The 19,834-nt window shown below is 33.0% G+C and overlaps 1 protein-coding gene across 6 annotated transcripts in view; it reads right to left on the bottom strand.

Annotated features, from left to right (window-relative positions):
- Window positions 1-19,834, bottom strand: part of LOC114344106 (glutamine--fructose-6-phosphate aminotransferase [isomerizing] 2) — a 165,525-nt gene that overhangs the window by 87,656 nt on the left and 58,035 nt on the right. For all 6 annotated transcript variants that reach the window (XR_007699160.1, XM_050655390.1, XM_050655386.1 and 3 more), the window contains exon 2: window positions 452-559. Coding sequence is in view for 5 of the 6 variants with exons in the window: in XM_050655390.1 (XP_050511347.1) it covers window positions 452-559 (108 nt within the window). In the remaining variant the exon portion in view is untranslated. The remainder of the gene's footprint in view (window positions 1-451; window positions 560-19,834) is intronic.

A 19,834-nucleotide genomic window follows, 5' to 3' on the forward strand; every position in this document is an offset into this window, starting at 1 on the left:
GGTAACAGAAACCTGTCAATGCATATTCGCAAGAAGGTACTGAAATGTTATGTGTGGTCTATCCCATTGTATGGTTGTGAGATATGGACGTTAAAAACCAAAATGCTAAACACACCAGAAGCGCTCCAATTGTGGTGCTATTGACGGATTATAAAAATATTGTGGGTTTCGCACACTTCCAATGAAGACGTTCTTAAAATGATGAATTTAGAGCGTCTGTTCATAAACATCGTAAAGAGGAGAAAAACAGAATACTTCGGTCATGTAATATAATTAGAGAACCTATACTAAAGTCACAATAAAGATGCAGTAGAAATAAAAAAATCAAGACACGTTGAATGTTACAAGGAACACTCCCAAATCATGATTTACAATGTATAAACTTTGTAAATTATGATTTGGGATTTACAATGTATTATAAATTGTAGTGAGTTGTATGAAAAATACATACCAGCTGAGTCATATCCCCGGTATTCCATTCGTTTGATACCATTTACCAATAATTCTAAAATTTCTTCCCTCTTCTTGGGGGTCAAGTAGTTTAAATAACCGAAAATTCCTGCAAAAATAAAAAAAATATATAATACATGTAGTATCACGGTATGTAGTATGTAGTAATAGTACTAAATAGTAGTAGGTAATCATAATCATAATGAGTGCATATTTATGTGTTAGATTTTTTTCTGAGGTATACTAATTAATTACATAATATATTTTTTAACAATTTTGAAATAAAATTAGTAATAAAAGGTAATTAATGTAATACTAATTCTTTGCCTTAAACTTAGCGGTTCTAAAATCGTTTTTTAATCTGTATCAAAACAAATAAATTCTTTGAACCGGTTATAGTCGGAACATTAAAATATTTTTAACATAATTATTATCGGTTAGTTTTCTATTTTTAAACCTAGTTTTTATCGTAACTATCGGCCGTATCTCTTATTTAACAGGAAATGTTTTGTTATTTTGTTACGATGAAGATTTAAAGCCTTTTTTGATATACTTCATATTTCTAACAAACATAATAAAGATCTTTATACAAGGTGGAACAAAAAGGTAAGTAATAATTTAAATCACAAATTCTGGGATCAAAAATAGTTGGATTGAACCTAACTTACCTTAGTACAAAGGTGCACATCGAAAAAGTTATACTCGTGCCCCCTTGAAGTTACGAAATGAAAACTGATTTTCCCCAATATATCGAAAAGGATTAGAGATTTTTTATTTAAAAGGGACATGTGGCATTCTTATAGCAGGAACATCTTAAATAAAAATGAAATTATTTCGACCCATACAAAATTTATGGGCGTTTTGTTTTTTGTTCCCTTAAACACCCCAAATATTTGTGGACGTTCCAATTATTAAATTATTGTTGTGGTACCATTAGTTAAACAGTTAAACGTTTTACACAGAATTTTAAAGACGTTGTGTTTAGCTAATGGTAAATACCACAATAATAGTTTAATTGGAACGTACACAAATACTTACTTAGGGGATTTAAGGGAACAAAACTCCCCTAAAATTTCATGGGGGCACAAATTTCACTGTTATTTTTTTTAAGATGTTCCTGTCACAAGAATGCCACCTGTCCATTTTCAATAAAAATCTCATAATAGTTTTCGATATATGTATTGTATAATTTTTATGGGAAAATTTAGAAAATAAATTTATATCAGAGACCACGAGATCATAGATTTTCATCGTCCTGTATATGACCAAAAATTGTAAATATTATAATTTAGTTAGTAAACAGTGTTTTCGCGGAAAGTGAAATCGTTAAGTGATTTGTTAATGATTCTTTGAACGGACATACAATTATGCGGTAAATTAGAAAGTACATTTATTTCGCTTTGGAATTAACAATGACGTTTTATAAATGTTTCTTAGAAGGATAGGCAGTAAACAATTTTATTGAGTTTAGAATATAAGGCTTTTTGTTTAGCATTTTGAAACAACGAAAGTAATTTGGTGTCTCCTAGTATTTAACAAAATGGAAAAGTTGTATACAAAATAGATTGGTTCTTAAGAAATGAAAATATGCATGTAGTGGGTAGAGAGGATGTTTGTGATTGGCGGAGAAAGATAGATGGTGGGGATAAGAGTGTTGAGTCTGATTTTGAGGAGAGAAAAAATGGTCACTGTGTAATGAATATCTGGAGAGTACAGTCCATGTATAAAAACGAATATAAAGAAGAAATAAATATAACGAAAGCGAGAAGTTGGGAAGCTTTTGTTTCAAGACATTTAGAATTAGATATGTGGGGTATCCCATACAAAATTGTATCTAAAAAACTTAAATGTCCAACAATGCTTTCTACTTTACAAAAAGCAGATGGTTCATATACAAAAAGTTGGGAGGATTCAGCTGATATACTACTAGATGTATTACTACCTCCTGACGACTTAGAAAATGAAACAATAGAACAAAAAAATATTAGAACACTGATGATACAAGAGTATGAGATACCAAAAGAAAGACAGTTAGAAGAATTTACTGAAGAAGAAATATATGAATGTATGAAATACATGAAAAGAAAAAAGGCTCCTGGGCCAGATAATATTCATGTAGAAATTCTTCAGGCACTTTCAGAGTACTTAATACCTATACTCACTTCTTTATATAATGAATGTCTAAGACAACAAAAGTTTCCCAACAACTTTAAACAAGCTGAAGTTATAATTATAAGTAAAGGAGAAGATAAAGATCCAACTTTACCTAAATCTTATAGACCAATATGCTTACTAAACACAATGGGGAAATTACATGAAAAATTACTTTGTAAAAGACTAAATCAAATAAGACACGAAACTGGACTTCATCCAAATCAATATGGCTTTAGGGAAGGAAAATCAACAGAAGATGCTATTAATAAAGTTTTTAATATAATTGGGGGGAGCACAAAGAAGTATGTTTTGATGATCTTTATAGATGTTTCTGGAGCTTTTGACAATTTATGGTGGCCGGCATTATTCGAAAGACTTCGACAGATGCATTGCCCCAGAAAATTGTACGGAAATTTCAGAAACTATTGTCAAGACCGATATGCCAGCTTAAGTTGTCCAATGGATAAAAAGATGAGACATATAACTAAAGGTTGTCCACAAGGTTCAGTGTGTGGACCTATTTTTTGGGACATAATGTTAGAAGAACTTCTGGAACGGTTAGCTGTGGATCCTGAAGTTCTAGGGAGCATAGCGTATGCGGATGATTTGCTGCTTATCATAGATGCTAATTCAAGAAGAGAACTAGAAATAAAATCAAATGGAGTACTTGAAAATATAAATGAATGGATGAAAAAAGTTAAACTAACTATATCAGAAACAAAAACAACATATAGCCTTATAAAAGGAAGACTTGAAAGAAATCCAAGTATACAAATAAGGGGGAAAGCAATAAAAAGAACAAAAATAACTAGATATCTTGGTATCATAATCGATGAACCAAGACTCTTTACAAACCATATAAATAGCGTCTGTGAGAAGGCAGCGAAACTCATACATTGCATTGCAAGCCTAGCACAAAGGGAGTATAGAATTCCGTTCCAGCATATGCGCGTATACCTGAGTACGATACTTGCCTCAATTGTAGGGTACGGTGCAAGTGTATGGGCACACAGACTAACAAATAATACAAATATTGAAAAACTGAATAAAGCACAAAGAGGTTTCCTTGTTAGAATGACAGGAGCCTTCAGTACTACAGCAACATCAGCTTTAACAGTATTGACTGGTGTAATGCCCATGCACTTGGAAGCACAAAAACGTGCATGTAGATATTGGCAAAGAAAAGAAAATTATGAAAAAATAATACAATTAATGGGAATAGAAATCAGAACAAAAAGAGAATTAGAAGAAATATTAAATAGAAAATGGCAAAACGAATGGGATAATTCCCCTAAAGCAAGACGTCTCTATAATTTTATTCCAAATTTAAATAATATACCAAATTATTTTAACCCAAAAAAAGGATTAATCCATTTTCTTACAGGGCACGGTCCGTACCCTACATACCTACATAGATTTAACTTAAAAGACAATGAATATTGTGAATGTGGAGAAATAGGCACACCAGAACACATAGTATCTATTTGCGAAAGGCAAACAAATACACAAGAACTACAAAGAATGAGAAGAGACCTTGTTGGCATAAATATAGAAAATATAATACAAAATGAAGAATTATTTAATACACTAAATAATTTAGCGGACATAATATCAAAGAAACAATTAGAATTATATAATATTAGACGAAGAAGAAATCAAGTAAATAATATCCAACCTCTATGAATTTGAATAAGAAATTATACAGAAAAAAAATTAAAATTACATATAAAAATATAAAATAAAATATTGGAATAATTAAATAAATATTTATATAATAAAAAATTAAAAATTAATATCAAATATAAAATAAAATAAAATAAATCAAAAATCAAAAAATTATTAATCAAACAAAAAAAAATTAAACTAAAAACCTGAAATTTTAAAACTCAATGGTCTGAGGCTCACCGAAATACCATTGAGAATATCATAAAGTCGATTAGACCTGCACTTAAAATCATTCGTGACTATTTTTAGATGAATAGTGCTGGCATTTCTCATCTGAGAATGAGAAATGGGAGCACTTTTATAAAAATTATATGTTCAAAAAAAAAGTAATAATTTATCTTTTGTTTATTAGTTTTTGTTTATTTGTTCATTAGAATTGTTTACAATTTGTAGTTTTCATAATTAGTAGTAGATTAGGGCTATTCTTAATTAGTCAAATAGAAAAAATTCTTAAAGTAATAATATTGTAATAAACTACTGTAATCCCATCAGGAAACGACCTGGATTAGTCACAAGAGGCCAGGTCATTTGTATAGTACTATAAATAAATAAATAAAAATAAATAGTACAGTTCAGTTTTTAGAAAGTGAGAAGTCGGTGTAAAGTGGTGAAATTGGCCTTTGCGAGCAGAATCGTGGTGAAACGAAATCGTTGACCGAGTTAAGAAGTTAATTTTCCTTGTGTCCGAGGAGATTCCTTTGTTCTGTCTAGAACGAGTAGCCGGTTGGTATCAATTTGCACAAGATATCGAGCAGAGAGAAAACTGAATAGAGATTTTGAGCGAGTCCCGTTGTTTGTTTGTTGGTGAAGCAGTTTGGACGAGAAGGACCTTTCGCTACGTCCTAGGAGCACGTGTGGGAGAATCTAGGACTACGCAATTCAGGAAGACGAAGTAAAGAAGAAACAAAAGGTTAGTCAGAATTTTTGTGAAACGGAGAGAGTTGTCTTATAGCCACACCATATTTGTTTATTTTTGTATTGAGCAGTTCTATAGCATAATTTAGTCATTCCAAAATTTAAAGAAGAATTAAGTAATCAATTTCAAAGGAGAAAAGTAAATTTTAGTATTTTTTGTAAGAATACTCTAACAAATTATTTAAATAAAAATTTTGTTAAAACAAAGGAGATATCAGAATTAAAACTTAATTTATTAGATGAGAAAGAGTTGCAACAGAATTGAATTTTAGTATAATTTTTAAATCTTATTTTTATGGTATATTGGATAAATAAAAAATATTTATAACATTTATATGACATCGAATATGTTTAATTTCCCTGTTTTGTCCCTGGATGAAGTAAGCAACTAGAGATACTAGAAGCCACAAACCGAAGATACCATTAATAGCCCAATAAATGACCGTTTTGGAGTGTAATTTCCAGGGGCAACTCCGAATTGCATGAAAATTTGGATTTAGATAAAGCGTAGAGTAACAACACAAAATATCTGGTTTCTAAACATGTGCGTGAAAAACAACGTGTTCCCGAAATACATAAAGTTAAAAACCACCAACCGCAGTGCCGCTGCCATAGCAGGTATCCACCAGGGTCAAACCAGATGGCTGAAATGGGATAGGAGCACCCAATACAGAAAACGAGATATTATAGCTGTTTATCTTAAGGTATGTCATTCAGAATTACATTATAGATTAGATAATATAGAATTTGACATCCTAGATTCTAAAGTAAGAACTGAAGTAGATAATTTAATAGACAAAAAATTTAATACACAATGTAAAAAACTAAATAATCTAATTTGCAATAGCAAAAAACTCAATACTCATACAACAAATTTTTCAAATCATAGTTTTTTCAATAGATTTATAAACTTAACAGATACTAAATTCAATAATAGTGAAATAGAACTTTTAGAGAAAGGATTCAAACACAACTTGCCTCAACATAATAATCAAAAAAATTTAGAGTATTTAGGTGTAGAGTGTGAAGTAGCGTTAAACAAAACTGCCAAAAACATAGAAAAAAGCATCATTGCAAAATATATTACTGATGTATGTAGTGAAACTAATAATTCCTGTTTCAAAGAAAACCAAATAGCCGTTTCAATTAAAAATAAATCAATAAAACATGACATAATATTTACAAAAGCAGACAAAGGTAACACTACTATTGCTATCGACAAACGAGACTATAATAACAAAACAATAGAATTTTTAACTAACCAAAACAGTATAAAACTAAACAAAGACCCCACAGAAAAATACCGAAAACAAATTAAACTAGCCATTGAAAATTCAAAATCAATACTAAATCCAACAGAACAGAAATACCTTAATATTATGAACCCACAACCTCCTAAATTATACTCTTTTATTAAACTACACAAACCTGACCACCCAATAAGACCTGTAGTTTCTTTTTATACAGCTCCGTCATATAAAATTTCAAAAAAACTGTCAGATATTATTACAGAATACACTAAATTTTCACCTAAATTCACCGTAAAAAATACACTAGAACTAGTTAATAAAATACAACATTTTCAATTGCCCAAAAACTCCAGACTAATTTCATTTGACGTAAAAAATCTTTTTCCTAGTGTTCCTCCTACAGAAACTTTTGTTTTAGTTAAGAATCTTTTAGACCATAATAGTACAAATCCGATCATTGCATCTGAAATCTTACACCTTCTTGAAATTTGCATAAATCAAGACTATTTTGAATTCAATAATCAAATATACACAAACAACAGTGCAGGACTTATTATGGGTAATCCTCTAAGCCCATTGCTATCAGATATATTTATGAACCAACTTGAAACAACAATTTCTAAACATCCCGTATTTAAACAGTTCTTATATTGGTGGATGACGTGGATGATAAACTAGTATGCTTTACAGGAACTAACAGACAACTTGACCAATTTCTATCATATATTAATTCACTTCATAATAATATTGAGTTTACAGTAGAAACAGAACAGAATAACTCTATAAACTTTCTAGATGTAACGATTTCCAGACTACACAACAAACATGAGTTCTCCATATATCATAAACCTACCCATACTGACACAACTATACACAATTCATCATCCCATCCTACACAACACAAATTAGCAGCCTACCATAGCATGATACATAGACTGACAGAAATTCCCATGACAAAAAATAACTTCGAAATAGAACTAAACATCATTAAACAAATAGCAGTAAACAACGGCTATAACGAACAAACAGTTAACAAAATTTTAAACCAAAAACTCCATAAGAAAGCCCTGAAATTAGTGTATCCACCACCACAGAAAGAACCCAGTACCTTCTGCTCTCTCACATATACTGGCAAGATAACAACAACAATAGCCAGATACATAAAAAAGAAAGGAATAACACCAGCTTTCAGAACTAACAACAACTTAAGCAAATATATTAAGAACAATAAAAGCCGAAAGAGAAAGCAACTACAGAGTGGTGTGTACAAACTAACTTGTGGTGATAATTGATGGATTCGACCGTTACTTGATGGAAGTTCATTTTATCTAACAATAAAAAACTGAAAACGTTTGTTTTCTATACTTCCACAAAATTTATTATATCTAAGTGACTACAGCTGTTTCGGCGGAGTGCCTTTCTCAAGTAATATAGTTACTTGCGGCTAGAGAAAACCAAATACTTTGCTTCGGAGCTTCTAGACAATTGAGAGTTCTCTGGATTTGGCGGGCAATTTGAAAAGCATATATATATTGTATACTTATACATATCATTGAGTTTAAGACATTAAATGAAAGACCTCACTTCGCTTGGTTGATTATCTATATTTCTATATAAATGAAATTCAAAATATATTTTTATTAATCTAATTATATAGTATTGGCAATATTTTAAATAAAAAAACATCGTTATGTATATACCTACCTATTATATAGTATACCTACCTATTATATAGGATACCTATGTTATAGGTTATAGTTATTGGGGACTTGCCATTTTACACCAATATTTTGAATTTCTCTAATAGAAGGTTTGTTTAAACATTAATTGCCCCTTTTAGGTTTTTTATTATTAACTGAAAACATATCACTTTTGTTTAAGACAGTTTTTATTTCTTTATATCTTGTGGAATATTTCTATTTTCATTTGTTAGTAGGTGGTAATAATACAACTTTACATAATTTTATCTTCTTTAATGTGAAAATTATAACTTTCCTATGGTGAATTATTGTACAGAGAAATTAAAAATACTGGTTTAAAATTGTTGTAAAATTCAAAATATACTTATTAACCTAATTATACAGTACATATTAGCAATATTTGAAATAAAAAAATTTTGTCATGTACCTTATAATAATATGTAGGTACCTATATGTATAGGATATGTTAGGTACTACTTATAGTTCGGTACCTATTGGGGACTTAGCAATTTTACCAGTATTTTGAATGTCTATAAAATAATTAACCATAGGAAAGTTATAAATTACAGTCAAATAATTAACCATATAAAAGTTATATTATTACCACATCAAAAAAGAGTAGGTACCTTCTACTACCACAGAATAACATAAATATTTCACATAATATAAATATTCTTAAACAAAAATGATTGTTTTCAATTAATAAGAAAAAACCTTAAAAGAAAATTTAGGGTTTAAACAAACCATCTATTAGAGAAATTCAAAATACGGGTGTAAAATTTCTAAGTCCCAATAACTATAACTGTCAATTGTCTAGAAGCTCCGAAGCCAAAGTATTTGGTTTTCGCTAACCGCAAGTAATATAGTTTACAATGTGTTTGCCTTTTTAATCTTCAACTGAAGAGGTTGAGGAGTGGGGAGCTGTTTGTCTCGAGTTGGTCATTCAGAATTATATCTGTATTTTTCAGTTTATTAATTTCCATAGATTCCAAAAAAGATAGCTTAAGGCCTTTATTTTGAATATGCAGAATTTGAAACTCTTCATTGAAAGAATGATTATGATCTAGAAGGTGAAGTGCGTATGTAGAAGTGTCTGTTTTTCTATTGTTGAATGCCCTTTTGTGTTCTGCTATCCGTTTGTCAAAAGTTCTGCCAGTTTGACCGATGTACGTTTTCGGACAGTCACCACAAGTTAGTTTGTACACACCACTCTGTAGTTGCTTTCTCTTTCGGCTTTTATTGTTCTTAATATATTTGCTTAAGTTAGTTGTTAGGAATAACACCAGCTTTCAGAACTAACAACAACTTAAGCAAATATATTAAGAACAATAAAAGCCGAAAGAGAAAGCAACTACAGAGTGGTGTGTACAAACTAACTTGTGGTGACTGTCCGAAAACGTACATCGGTCAAACTGGCAGAACTTTTGACAAACGGATAGCAGAACACAAAAGGGCATTCAACAATAGAAAAACAGACACTTCTACATACGCACTTCACCTTCTAGATCATAATCATTCTTTCAATGAAGAGTTTAAAATTCTACATATTCAAAATAAAGGCCTTAAGCTATCTTTTTTAGAATCTATGGAAATTAATAAACTGAAAAATACAGATATAATTCTGAATGACCAACTCGAGACAAACAGCTCCCCACTCCTCAACCTCTTCAGTTGAAGATTAAAAAGGCAAACACATTGTAAACTATATTACTTGAGAAAGGCACTCCGCCGAAACAGCTGTAGTCACTTAGATATAATAAATTTTGTGGAAGTATAGAAAACAAACGTTTTCAGTTTTTTATTGTTAGATAACTTGTGGTGACTGTCCGAAAACGTACATCGGTCAAACTGGCAGAACTTTTGACAAACGGATAGCAGAACACAAAAGGGCATTCAACAATAGAAAAACAGACACTTCTACATACGCACTTCACCTTCTAGATCATAATCATTCTTTCAATGAAGAGTTTAAAATTCTACATATTCAAAATAAAGGCCTTAAGCTATCTTTTTTAGAATCTATGGAAATTAATAAACTGAAAAATACAGATATAATTCTGAATGACCAACTCGAGACAAACAGCTCCCCACTCCTCAACCTCTTCAGTTGAAGATTAAAAAGGCAAACACATTGTAAACTATATTACTTGAGAAAGGCACTCCGCCGAAACAGCTGTAGTCACTTAGATATAATAAATTTTGTGGAAGTATAGAAAACAAACGTTTTCAGTTTTTTATTGTTAGATTTAGATTCTACTTACCCTCCACTTCAAAGTTGAATTTGTGCCGTTGGTTGCTTTTACTTGGGGGTGACATTTACCCCTTCTCGGGGGTGAAAAACGCGTGTTTAAAATAAGGCCGGAAATGGATAGATTTACTTATTTTAAGCACCTTTTGTTCTATAAAGTTTTTTACGTAAGTCAATACTTTTCGAGTTATTCGTGATTTAAAATGTTGATTTTTCGACAAAAAAACTACGTTTTCAGACAGTTTTTCCCAAATAACTCAAAAAGTAGATATTTTATCGAAATAAATATATTTAGCAAAAGTGTAGCCTATAAAAAAGTGAAAAAAATGATGTACCAGTAAAGTCTACAAATTGAGCAGGAGCAAAGTTGTAGCTCATGAAAAATACGTTATTATTCGTCTAATTCCAAATCAAATAATTCAACGTGAAATCACCGAAGAAAGAAGCGTTTTTCAGGAAAACCTTATTAACATTTTTAAAGGATCGAAAAAAAGCTTATTATTTGTTTTTTACAAAAGTATTCAGCAGAGTTTCCCAAACTTATTTTTCCGTGGCCCGGTTATTTTTGTGCTTGTCCTTCGTGACCCACTAATTTTTTGCATACCCTGGTGTGTGTGTGTACAAGGGAACATATTTAAATACTTATTATAGTTTTATTTTAATAAAGAATCGTTAGCTCAAACAAAAATGTAATAACATACATATTACATACATACATAATCGATTGCCTCTTTTACCATTAGGTGTCTTTATTATTGAGAAGTGTGCAGTTGTTTCTGGTTAACTAAAAATTTCACGTATGGAGGAAAATATGTTAATTTTATTCTCAGGTCCGGTTCGACTTCCAAACAGTTCCAAAATTTATTTTTGAAGAAAACCAGTGTTGAAAACCCTGCCTCACACTTATAGGTCGTAACAAAAGCAATTAGAAACTTTATTTATCGTTTCTAAAAATATATATGTTTTATAAAGACAGCCAAAAATCTATCAGTGGTATTTTGTCAAATATGTATTTAAGTGCCCTATCACACGATAGTTCAATTACTGACTCAATATCTAAATCCGGAAGTCCTGTCTCGGATTCTACGTCCATTGTAAATGGATTCCTTATCTATACTTTGTTGCTGTGGATGGGGGAAAATATTGTTCAAGAAGTCAAAAATGTCACAAAGATAGGCTACCTTGATTAACCAATAGACATCATGAAATCTGTCTTTAAATTGGAACATTGCATCCCTAGCCGTTGGTGGATGTTGTTCTAAGAACATTGAAATTCCTTCCTTCAATTCAATATGTCTTTTTAAAATATTCCCTTTTGATAGCCAACGCACTTCGCAGTGTAAAAGGAGATGTTCATGTTCACTCCCCATTTCTTTGCACAAAGCAGAGAATACTCTTGAGTTCAGTGGGCGAGATTTTATGAAGTTTATAAATTTTACACACTCTTTCATAGATTCGGTTAAAACAGTGGCATTTTTTGACAGCTAATGCCTTTCTGTGGATTCTACAATGCACCCAAACACATTCTGGTGCTACAGCTTTGATCGGCGGAAAAGCCTGGCGTCAGTCAGAGCGCGGCCTTAAATAGCAAAACGGCGAGGCGACCCGGCATTTTGCTTTCGTGGCCCGGTACCGGGTCGCGACCCACCATTTGGGAAACGCTGGTATACAGCATCAAAAATAAGCGAGTTACACTGAAAAAAAAGTTGGCCCTTTTTTTGGTAAAAAAATCGTGAAAACCTCCCTCTATTTAGCACCCTAAATGAAATTAATCGTTTGGCTTTACCATCTATTTTAACTGTATGTGTATTGTTTATATGATCTGTAAGTTTGATTGGTTTGAAGTGCTTATTTTTAAAAACATTTTGTTTTATAGTAAAAAAAAATTTTTCTAAAAATTTTTAAAAAATTTCATTTTTTCAAAATAACTTAAAAAGTATTAGTGATAAGAAAAATCTTAAAGAGTAAAAAATGTAGGTTTTGCTATTATAAATATGCTAGTTTCATTTTGTTTCTCTGTAAGACAAAAATTGGTTAAGATATGGCTGTTCAAAATTTGCATACACTCGTGATTAGTAACCCATTCAAGCTTTCTCAATTATGACCCTTTCAAAAATAAACACTTTAAACCGGTGAGACTGACAGATCATATAAAAAATAGATAGGTAAGTAAATTGTTTGTAAAGCGGTAGCGATTAATTTCATTTGGGGAGCTAAACACGGCGAGCTTTTCATGATTTTTTGCAAAAAAAAGAGGGCCAACTTTATTTTGAGCGTAACTCGCTTATTTTTAATGCTAAAACTTTTGTTAACAATTAAAATAAAGATTTTTATAAACACTTTAAAAAAGTTTAAATGGGTTTTTCCCGAAAAGTGCTTAATTTTTCGGTGATTTCACCTTAAAATATTCGATTTGGAATTAGACGAATATGAACGTATTTTTCATGAGCTAAAACTTTGTTTTTATTTGATTAATAGACTTTACTGATACACCATTTTTTTGGGTTTTTTATAAGCTACACTTTTGCTAAGGATATTTTTTTCGATAAAATGTTTACCTTTTGAGTTATTTGCGAAAAACCGTCTGAAAACGTAGTTTTTTTTGTCGAAAAATCAACATTTTCAATGGCAAATAACTCGAAAAGTATTGACTTACTTAAAAAACTCTATAGAACAAAAGTTGCTTAAAATCAGTCAATTTATCCATTTACGGTCTTATCTTGAACGTATGTTTTTTCACCCCCCGAGAAGGGGTGACTGTCACCCCCCAAGTAAAAGCAACCAACGGCACAATTTCAACTTTGAAGTGGAGGGTAAGTAGAACCTAAATTCAAATTTACATGCAATTCGGAGTTGCCCCTGAAAATTACACGGTATTGCCGAATTTCCCTTTCATTTACTGGGCTATAAAATAGCCCTGAGAATAAAATTTATTAGAAAATTTAAATTAATTTTGGTTTTGTTTTACATAAGTAATAATTAAAATAATTAAGTAATTAATCAAAGTAAGAATTTGCTGATCAATCTCATAAAAGAGAAAAATACAGAGCATAACATGTATGTATTGGAAAAAATCGATTTTCATTTTGTAATTTCAAAGGGCTGTAACTTTTTATGTGCACATTTGCACTCGTTTTCCTTGTCAAACATTTAGTAAACTAGACAACTATAGACATTTTTTATATATGTATTTCCATTTCGAGAACAGTTATGTTTACTTTGTGGGGTCAGTAACCAAGTGTCTGTCTATGTACATGATTGAAATGTAAATAGTTATTTGGTGAATGAATATTTGTTTATATTTGAAGTGTGCATTTGTGCACAACCGATCTACTCAATCACACAATATAGTGCAAATATTAGAACGTTAAAAAACGCATACATTTTAAGAACATATTTGCGTAAATAAGCATAAATAAATATTTGAATTTTATCTATAAATTTCCCTTTCGGTATCTAAATAAAATATTATTTTTCGTATAAGGTGGCCCAGATAGACTATCGGATTCAATCCAAAGATGAAAATTTAATTTTTACACAGATTTTCCTAGGAAACCTCACGTTTTTCACATATTTTACTCTTCTTGATTTCATCTTTCAGTATTCTCAAAGACATAATAAGGGATTCAAATGGGGTAGTGAAGCGCAATACAAGATGCTGTTTCCAGTTAGCATCTCTAGCCTCTCCTACTCAATTCCTATCCTCACCTCCACGAAGTGCGGCTTGGGCTGCACGGGTGAACCCTGGAGAACCTGAGCAATCTTACCGGAGATTGGGTAACCAACCCCAGTGGAAAGTAGGGTCAGGGCTGACGAGGAAGGGAGAAATGGTCCTCCGAAAAGGGGGTTGGGCGATAGGCCAGTAACCTATTCTTGTAAAAAAGTACTACTACGAAACCTTCAATAGGCCTCGGAATGGACGGATATCAAGACGACGACTTTGGCAACGGAATATGGAATTTATGCTGGTAACATGGAATGTCAGAACGCTAAATAGACCAGGAGCACAGAGGATCCTTCTACACGAACTGAAAAGATATAAAATAGGAATCACTGCAGTACAAGAAACTAAATGGTCGGGAAAAGGTATCCGGGACACTAAAACACACACTATACTGTATAGCGGTAAAGATAAAGGAAATAAAGAATTTGGAGTAGCCTTTATCGTAGATAATAAAATGAAGCACCTGATAACAGATTTTCAAGCCATCAATGAAAGAATCTGCAAGCTTAGGATAAAAACGCATTTCTTTAACATAACCCTTATAAATGTACACTGCCCCACAAATGAACAGGAAGAAGACACTAAGGTAGCCTTTTATCAAGATCTAGAACGAATCTATGACTCAATACCAAGAAACGACATTAAAATGGTGATAGGCGACACAAACGCCAAGATCGGAAAAGAAGAAGAGTACATAGGGGTAATAGGGAAACATAGTTTGCATAGAGACACAAATGAGAATGGTCAGTTTCTAATAGATTTCGCAGCTGGAAAGAATATGATTATCAGTTCGACATGCTTCCCACATCGGGACATACATAAGGGCACTTGGATATCACCTGACGGAAACACAATAAATCAAATAGACCATATACTGACTGAAAAAAGAATGGCGACGAGTATATTAGATGTAAAAAGCAGACGTGGCGCAAGCTGTGACTCAGACCATCTACTAGTGCAGACACGGTTTAGATGCAAAATCAGTCGACAGGTAAAGGAAAAATATCCAAAACAAGAAAAACTAAACTTAGATAACCTAAAAGTCCCTGAGATACAAGAAAGATTTGAGAGAACAGTGGATGAAAAATTAGTAGAAGAAAACAGAGCAGACTCCACAATAGAAAATCAATGGAACACCATAAGCAGTATCATACTAAACACAGCGAAAGAAGTCCTAGGAACAAAGACACAACGAAGAGAAGAAACATGGTTCGATGAAGAATGCAAACAAGCTATACAGGAAAGAAATGAAGCACATAAGAATTACATACTCAGACGTACTAGAGAGAGAAAAACAGAATTTGAGAACAAAAGACGAAGAGCAGATAAACTGTGCAGGCAGAAAAAGAGAAAGTACGAAAACCAACGGATACTAAACATAGAGAGGGAGTTTAAGGAAAACGAAACACGTAGTGCATACCAACTTATTAAACATTTAAGACAGGGATACAAATCGAAGACTAGCCTCTGCAAAAATAAGAAGGGTGAAATCATTAGCGATATGGACGAAATTAAGATAACCTGGATGACATATTTTAAGGAAGTATTAAACAAAGGGGCACAACCACCATTACAACAGCAGAGGCAGCAGCAGGCACGGCAGGAGATACAACAACAAGAGCTGGGGGAAGATGGAGAAGAAAATGAATTAACTAGACCCCCAGCGCTAGAGGAGGTCCAAACGGCAATCCACATACAAAAAAGCCATAAATCACCGGGAACAGATAAAATACCGGCAGAACTACTCAAGCAAGGAGGAAGGAATTTGACACAACAGATGTACCAGCTAATACGAGAGATATGGATAGAAGAAGAAATCCCCCAACAATGGAAGAAAAGTATAATCTGCCCTATTCATAAAAAAAGAGACACACTGTTGTGTCAGAATTATAGAGCCATCTCTTTACTTTGTTCGGGATACAAAATATTCACAAACATCCTTAATCGAAGACTTCAATTAACCTCTCACGGAAAAAATCATCGGGGAATATCAAGCAGGGTTTAGGCAAAATAGATCTACCATTGACCAACTATTTACAGTTAAACAAATACTAGCCAAAGCATGGGAATATGACATGGACGTTTACAATCTCTTAGTAGATTTTAAACAAGCCTATGATTCAACAGATAGAACAATTCTACCTAATATATTGGAAGAATTTGGCATACCATCAAAATTAATACGACTAGTGCAAATGACAATGACAGAAACAGAAGCACAGGTATGTATTCAAGGACAGATCACTGATGCGTTTACGTTAACGCAAGGACTGAAACAAGGCGACGGACTGGCTCCAACGCTTTTTAATCTTGTTCTTGAATATGTAATTAGACGGTTGACGGTGAGCGGAAATAACATACTTACAAACAAATCTACCCAATTAGCAGCATACGCAGATGATATAAACATAATGAGCAGAACAATGAATGCAGCGGAAGAAACCTACGTTGAGTTGAAACAGAGTGCAGAAGCAGTAGGGCTAGCAATAAATACAAATAAAACAAAACTACTCATACAAACCAGATCAAATAGACCGGCGCAACAACACTTTATTGACGATATACAACATGTGAATAGATTCACGTACCTAGGAATGGATCTGGTTGCAAGCAATGAAGAAGAACCGGAAATAAATAGAAGGCTTGTGCTGGCAAATAAAGCCTATTTCGCGATGGGCCACATATTCAAATCGCGAGACGTACACCGGAAAACAAAACTCCGGGTATATAAAACAATAATCAGGCCCATAGTAAGTTATGGCTGCGAAACATGGGTGGTGACACAGAAATCTGCCAATGCATTAGATGTGTTTGAAAGAAAAGTGTTACGTAGGAAACTGGGCCCAATAAGTGAAAATAACAACTGGCGAATTAGGTATAATAGAGAAATATACGAGCAATATAGCGAACCAACTCTAGCACAATACACTAAACTGCAGAGATTACGGTGGGCAGGGCACGTGGTCCGCATGCATGAGAATAGAATTCCCAGAAAATTGCTGAATGCAAGAATGCAGGGAAGAAGACTGTTGGAAGACCTAAAAAGAGATGGGAAGACGAAGTCGATGAGGATGCCAGGAACTTCCTGGGAACGCGTTCATGGAAAAGAACAGCGGTAAATCGAAATGATTGGAGAAGCTTGTTGAAGGAGGCCAAGGCTCGATTTGGGCTGTAGTGCCATTGGATGGATGGATGGATAATAAGGGATAAAATCGTGGCTATTAAAATACGATAACCAACCTTCGAAGGAAGACGGTACCTTAAGAAGAAGAAGATATTTGGGATATTGTATTAAATGTTATTGGATATTATGGAATATTTTTTGAATATTTAAGAATAGAGGTTAAGGATATGATTATATACAATACCTAAACTGCGCGCTGCAATCTAAAACTGTTCCCCCAGTGCGACAGAGAAAAGTGTTTGTATATGCATCTCTTTCTATTCGGCGGAGTTTATTTTCTGCACATATCTTCGTTCAAGGTCCATGACTTAACGCCACAAAAAAGGAGAGAGAAGACGTAGCATCTCAGCATGTCGAGAGAAAGGTTGAAGCTCTGGAAGAAGGCCCCATCCGGTTGAAGCGGCATCTAGCTTTCCGATGCGCACTCTTATCTCTTAGTCTAGTCGCAACATAGGGGATCCCGTGGGCACTTTTAGCTCGCCGCGATTTGATGGTGGTATTATAGGTTTTTTTGGGTCGCTGAATCTAATGGAAGTGGTCTGGAAGCCCAGATGTGGTGCGTTTAATTGTTATTAACAAAATATGGTAAAATTAGGTGTTTTTCAGGAATTATTAGAAGCCCTGTAAATAAATTGATAGTACTAAGGTCTTCTCTGGTGTATTTTTGGTCGATGAATCGAATGCGACTAGTCGCGATTACTCAAAATATGTTCTTATTTTGTTAATAACAAAATAATTGTTTATTCGCCGAAAAGCTCGAAATGCGCTATCTACAGCAAGTTTGTAGTCTTTTTCATAGTATTTTTATACGATAAATCGATTTCCACTAGTCGTGATAGCTTAAACCACGTTCCGACTTTGTTATTAATAAATTATTGCAAAAATAACCGTTTATAGTACGTTCACTCACGGTTTTTGCTCTAAATTTTAAAAAACCACTTGGATTGACATGAAATTTGGCATGCACGTAGCTAACATGTCAAACAAAACAAGTGATATTGTGCCGATGTCTGCTTTTACCCTGGGGGTGAGTTTCCCCTCTTTTCGGTGGTGAAAAAAGAAACCTTTAAAATAAGTCCGGAAGTGGATAAACCGATTAATTCTAAGCAACTTTTGTTCTATACAGTTTTTTCACTATGTCAATACTTTTCGAGTTATGTATTTGGTTTTTTTGTTGAAAAATGAACATATTCACTCGCAAATAACTCGAAAAGTATTGACTTAGTGAAAAAACTGTATAGAACAAAAGTTGCTTAGAATTAATCAGTTTATCCACTTCCGGACTTATTTTAAAGGTTACTTTTTTCACCCTCGAAAAGGGGTGAAACTCACCCCAGGGTAAAATCAGACATCGTCACAATATCACTTGTTTTGTTTGACATGTTAGCTACGTGTATGCCAAATTTCATGTCAATCCAAGTGGTTTTTTTAAATTTAGAGCCAAAATGAGTAAACGTATTATAAACAATTATTTTTGCAATAATTTATTAATAACAAAGTCGGAACGTGGTTTAAGCTATCACGACTAGTGACAATCGATTTAGCGTATAAAGATACTATGAAAAAAGACTACAAACTTGCTGTAAATAGCGCATTATTTCGATCTTTTTGGAGAATAAACAATTATTTTGTTATTAATAAAATAAGAACATATTTTGAGTAATCGCGACTAGTCGCATTCGATTCAGCGACCAAAAATACACCAGGGAAGACCTTAACACTATCAATTTATTTACAGGGCTTTGAATAATTCCTGAAAAACACCTAATTTTACCATAATTTGTTAATGCCAATTAAACGCACCACATTTGGGCTTCCAGACCACTTCCATTGGATTCAGCGACCCAAAAAACCTATAATACCACCATCAAATCGCGGCGAGCTAAAAGTGCCCACGAGACCCCCTACGTTGCGACTAGACTAACTTGGTTGTTGGTCCATTCTTCACTTATTATGGTGCCGAGGTAGTTGTAAGTAAGAATTGAGGTAGTTGTAAGTAAGTAGTTGATGTAAGAATTGATCTCCTATTATCTTTTTGTAACCAATCATAAGCTTTGTCTCTTTTACATTTAAATTGAGTCCATATTGTTAACTGTACATAATACGTGATTTTATTCATAAGAATTTATAGGTTTTCTAGATTGTCCGCAAATACTATGGTGTCATCTGCATACCTGATGTTCAGTCGTTACCCGTTTAGTAGAATACCTTTTTCAGTTTCGTGCAAAGCTTCTATAAATCTTCTTTCAAAGTAGAGGTTGAATATTAGAGGAGACAAAATACAGCCTTGACTCATTCCACGCATGATTTTTACATATTCGGTGTGTTCACCTTCACCTCTGAAGTTTGCGATCTGATTCCAGTAAAGTTTTCTAATTATTTTTAGATCCTGGTTGTTAATTCCTAGTTATATTAATATTTACATCATCTTTCAGTGGTATACTATACTCGATCAAACACTTTCTCGTAATCAAGCAGACATGC

This window comes from Diabrotica virgifera, chromosome 7, assembly GCF_917563875.1.
Source record: "Diabrotica virgifera virgifera chromosome 7, PGI_DIABVI_V3a".
Lineage (NCBI taxonomy): Eukaryota > Metazoa > Arthropoda > Insecta > Coleoptera > Chrysomelidae > Diabrotica > Diabrotica virgifera.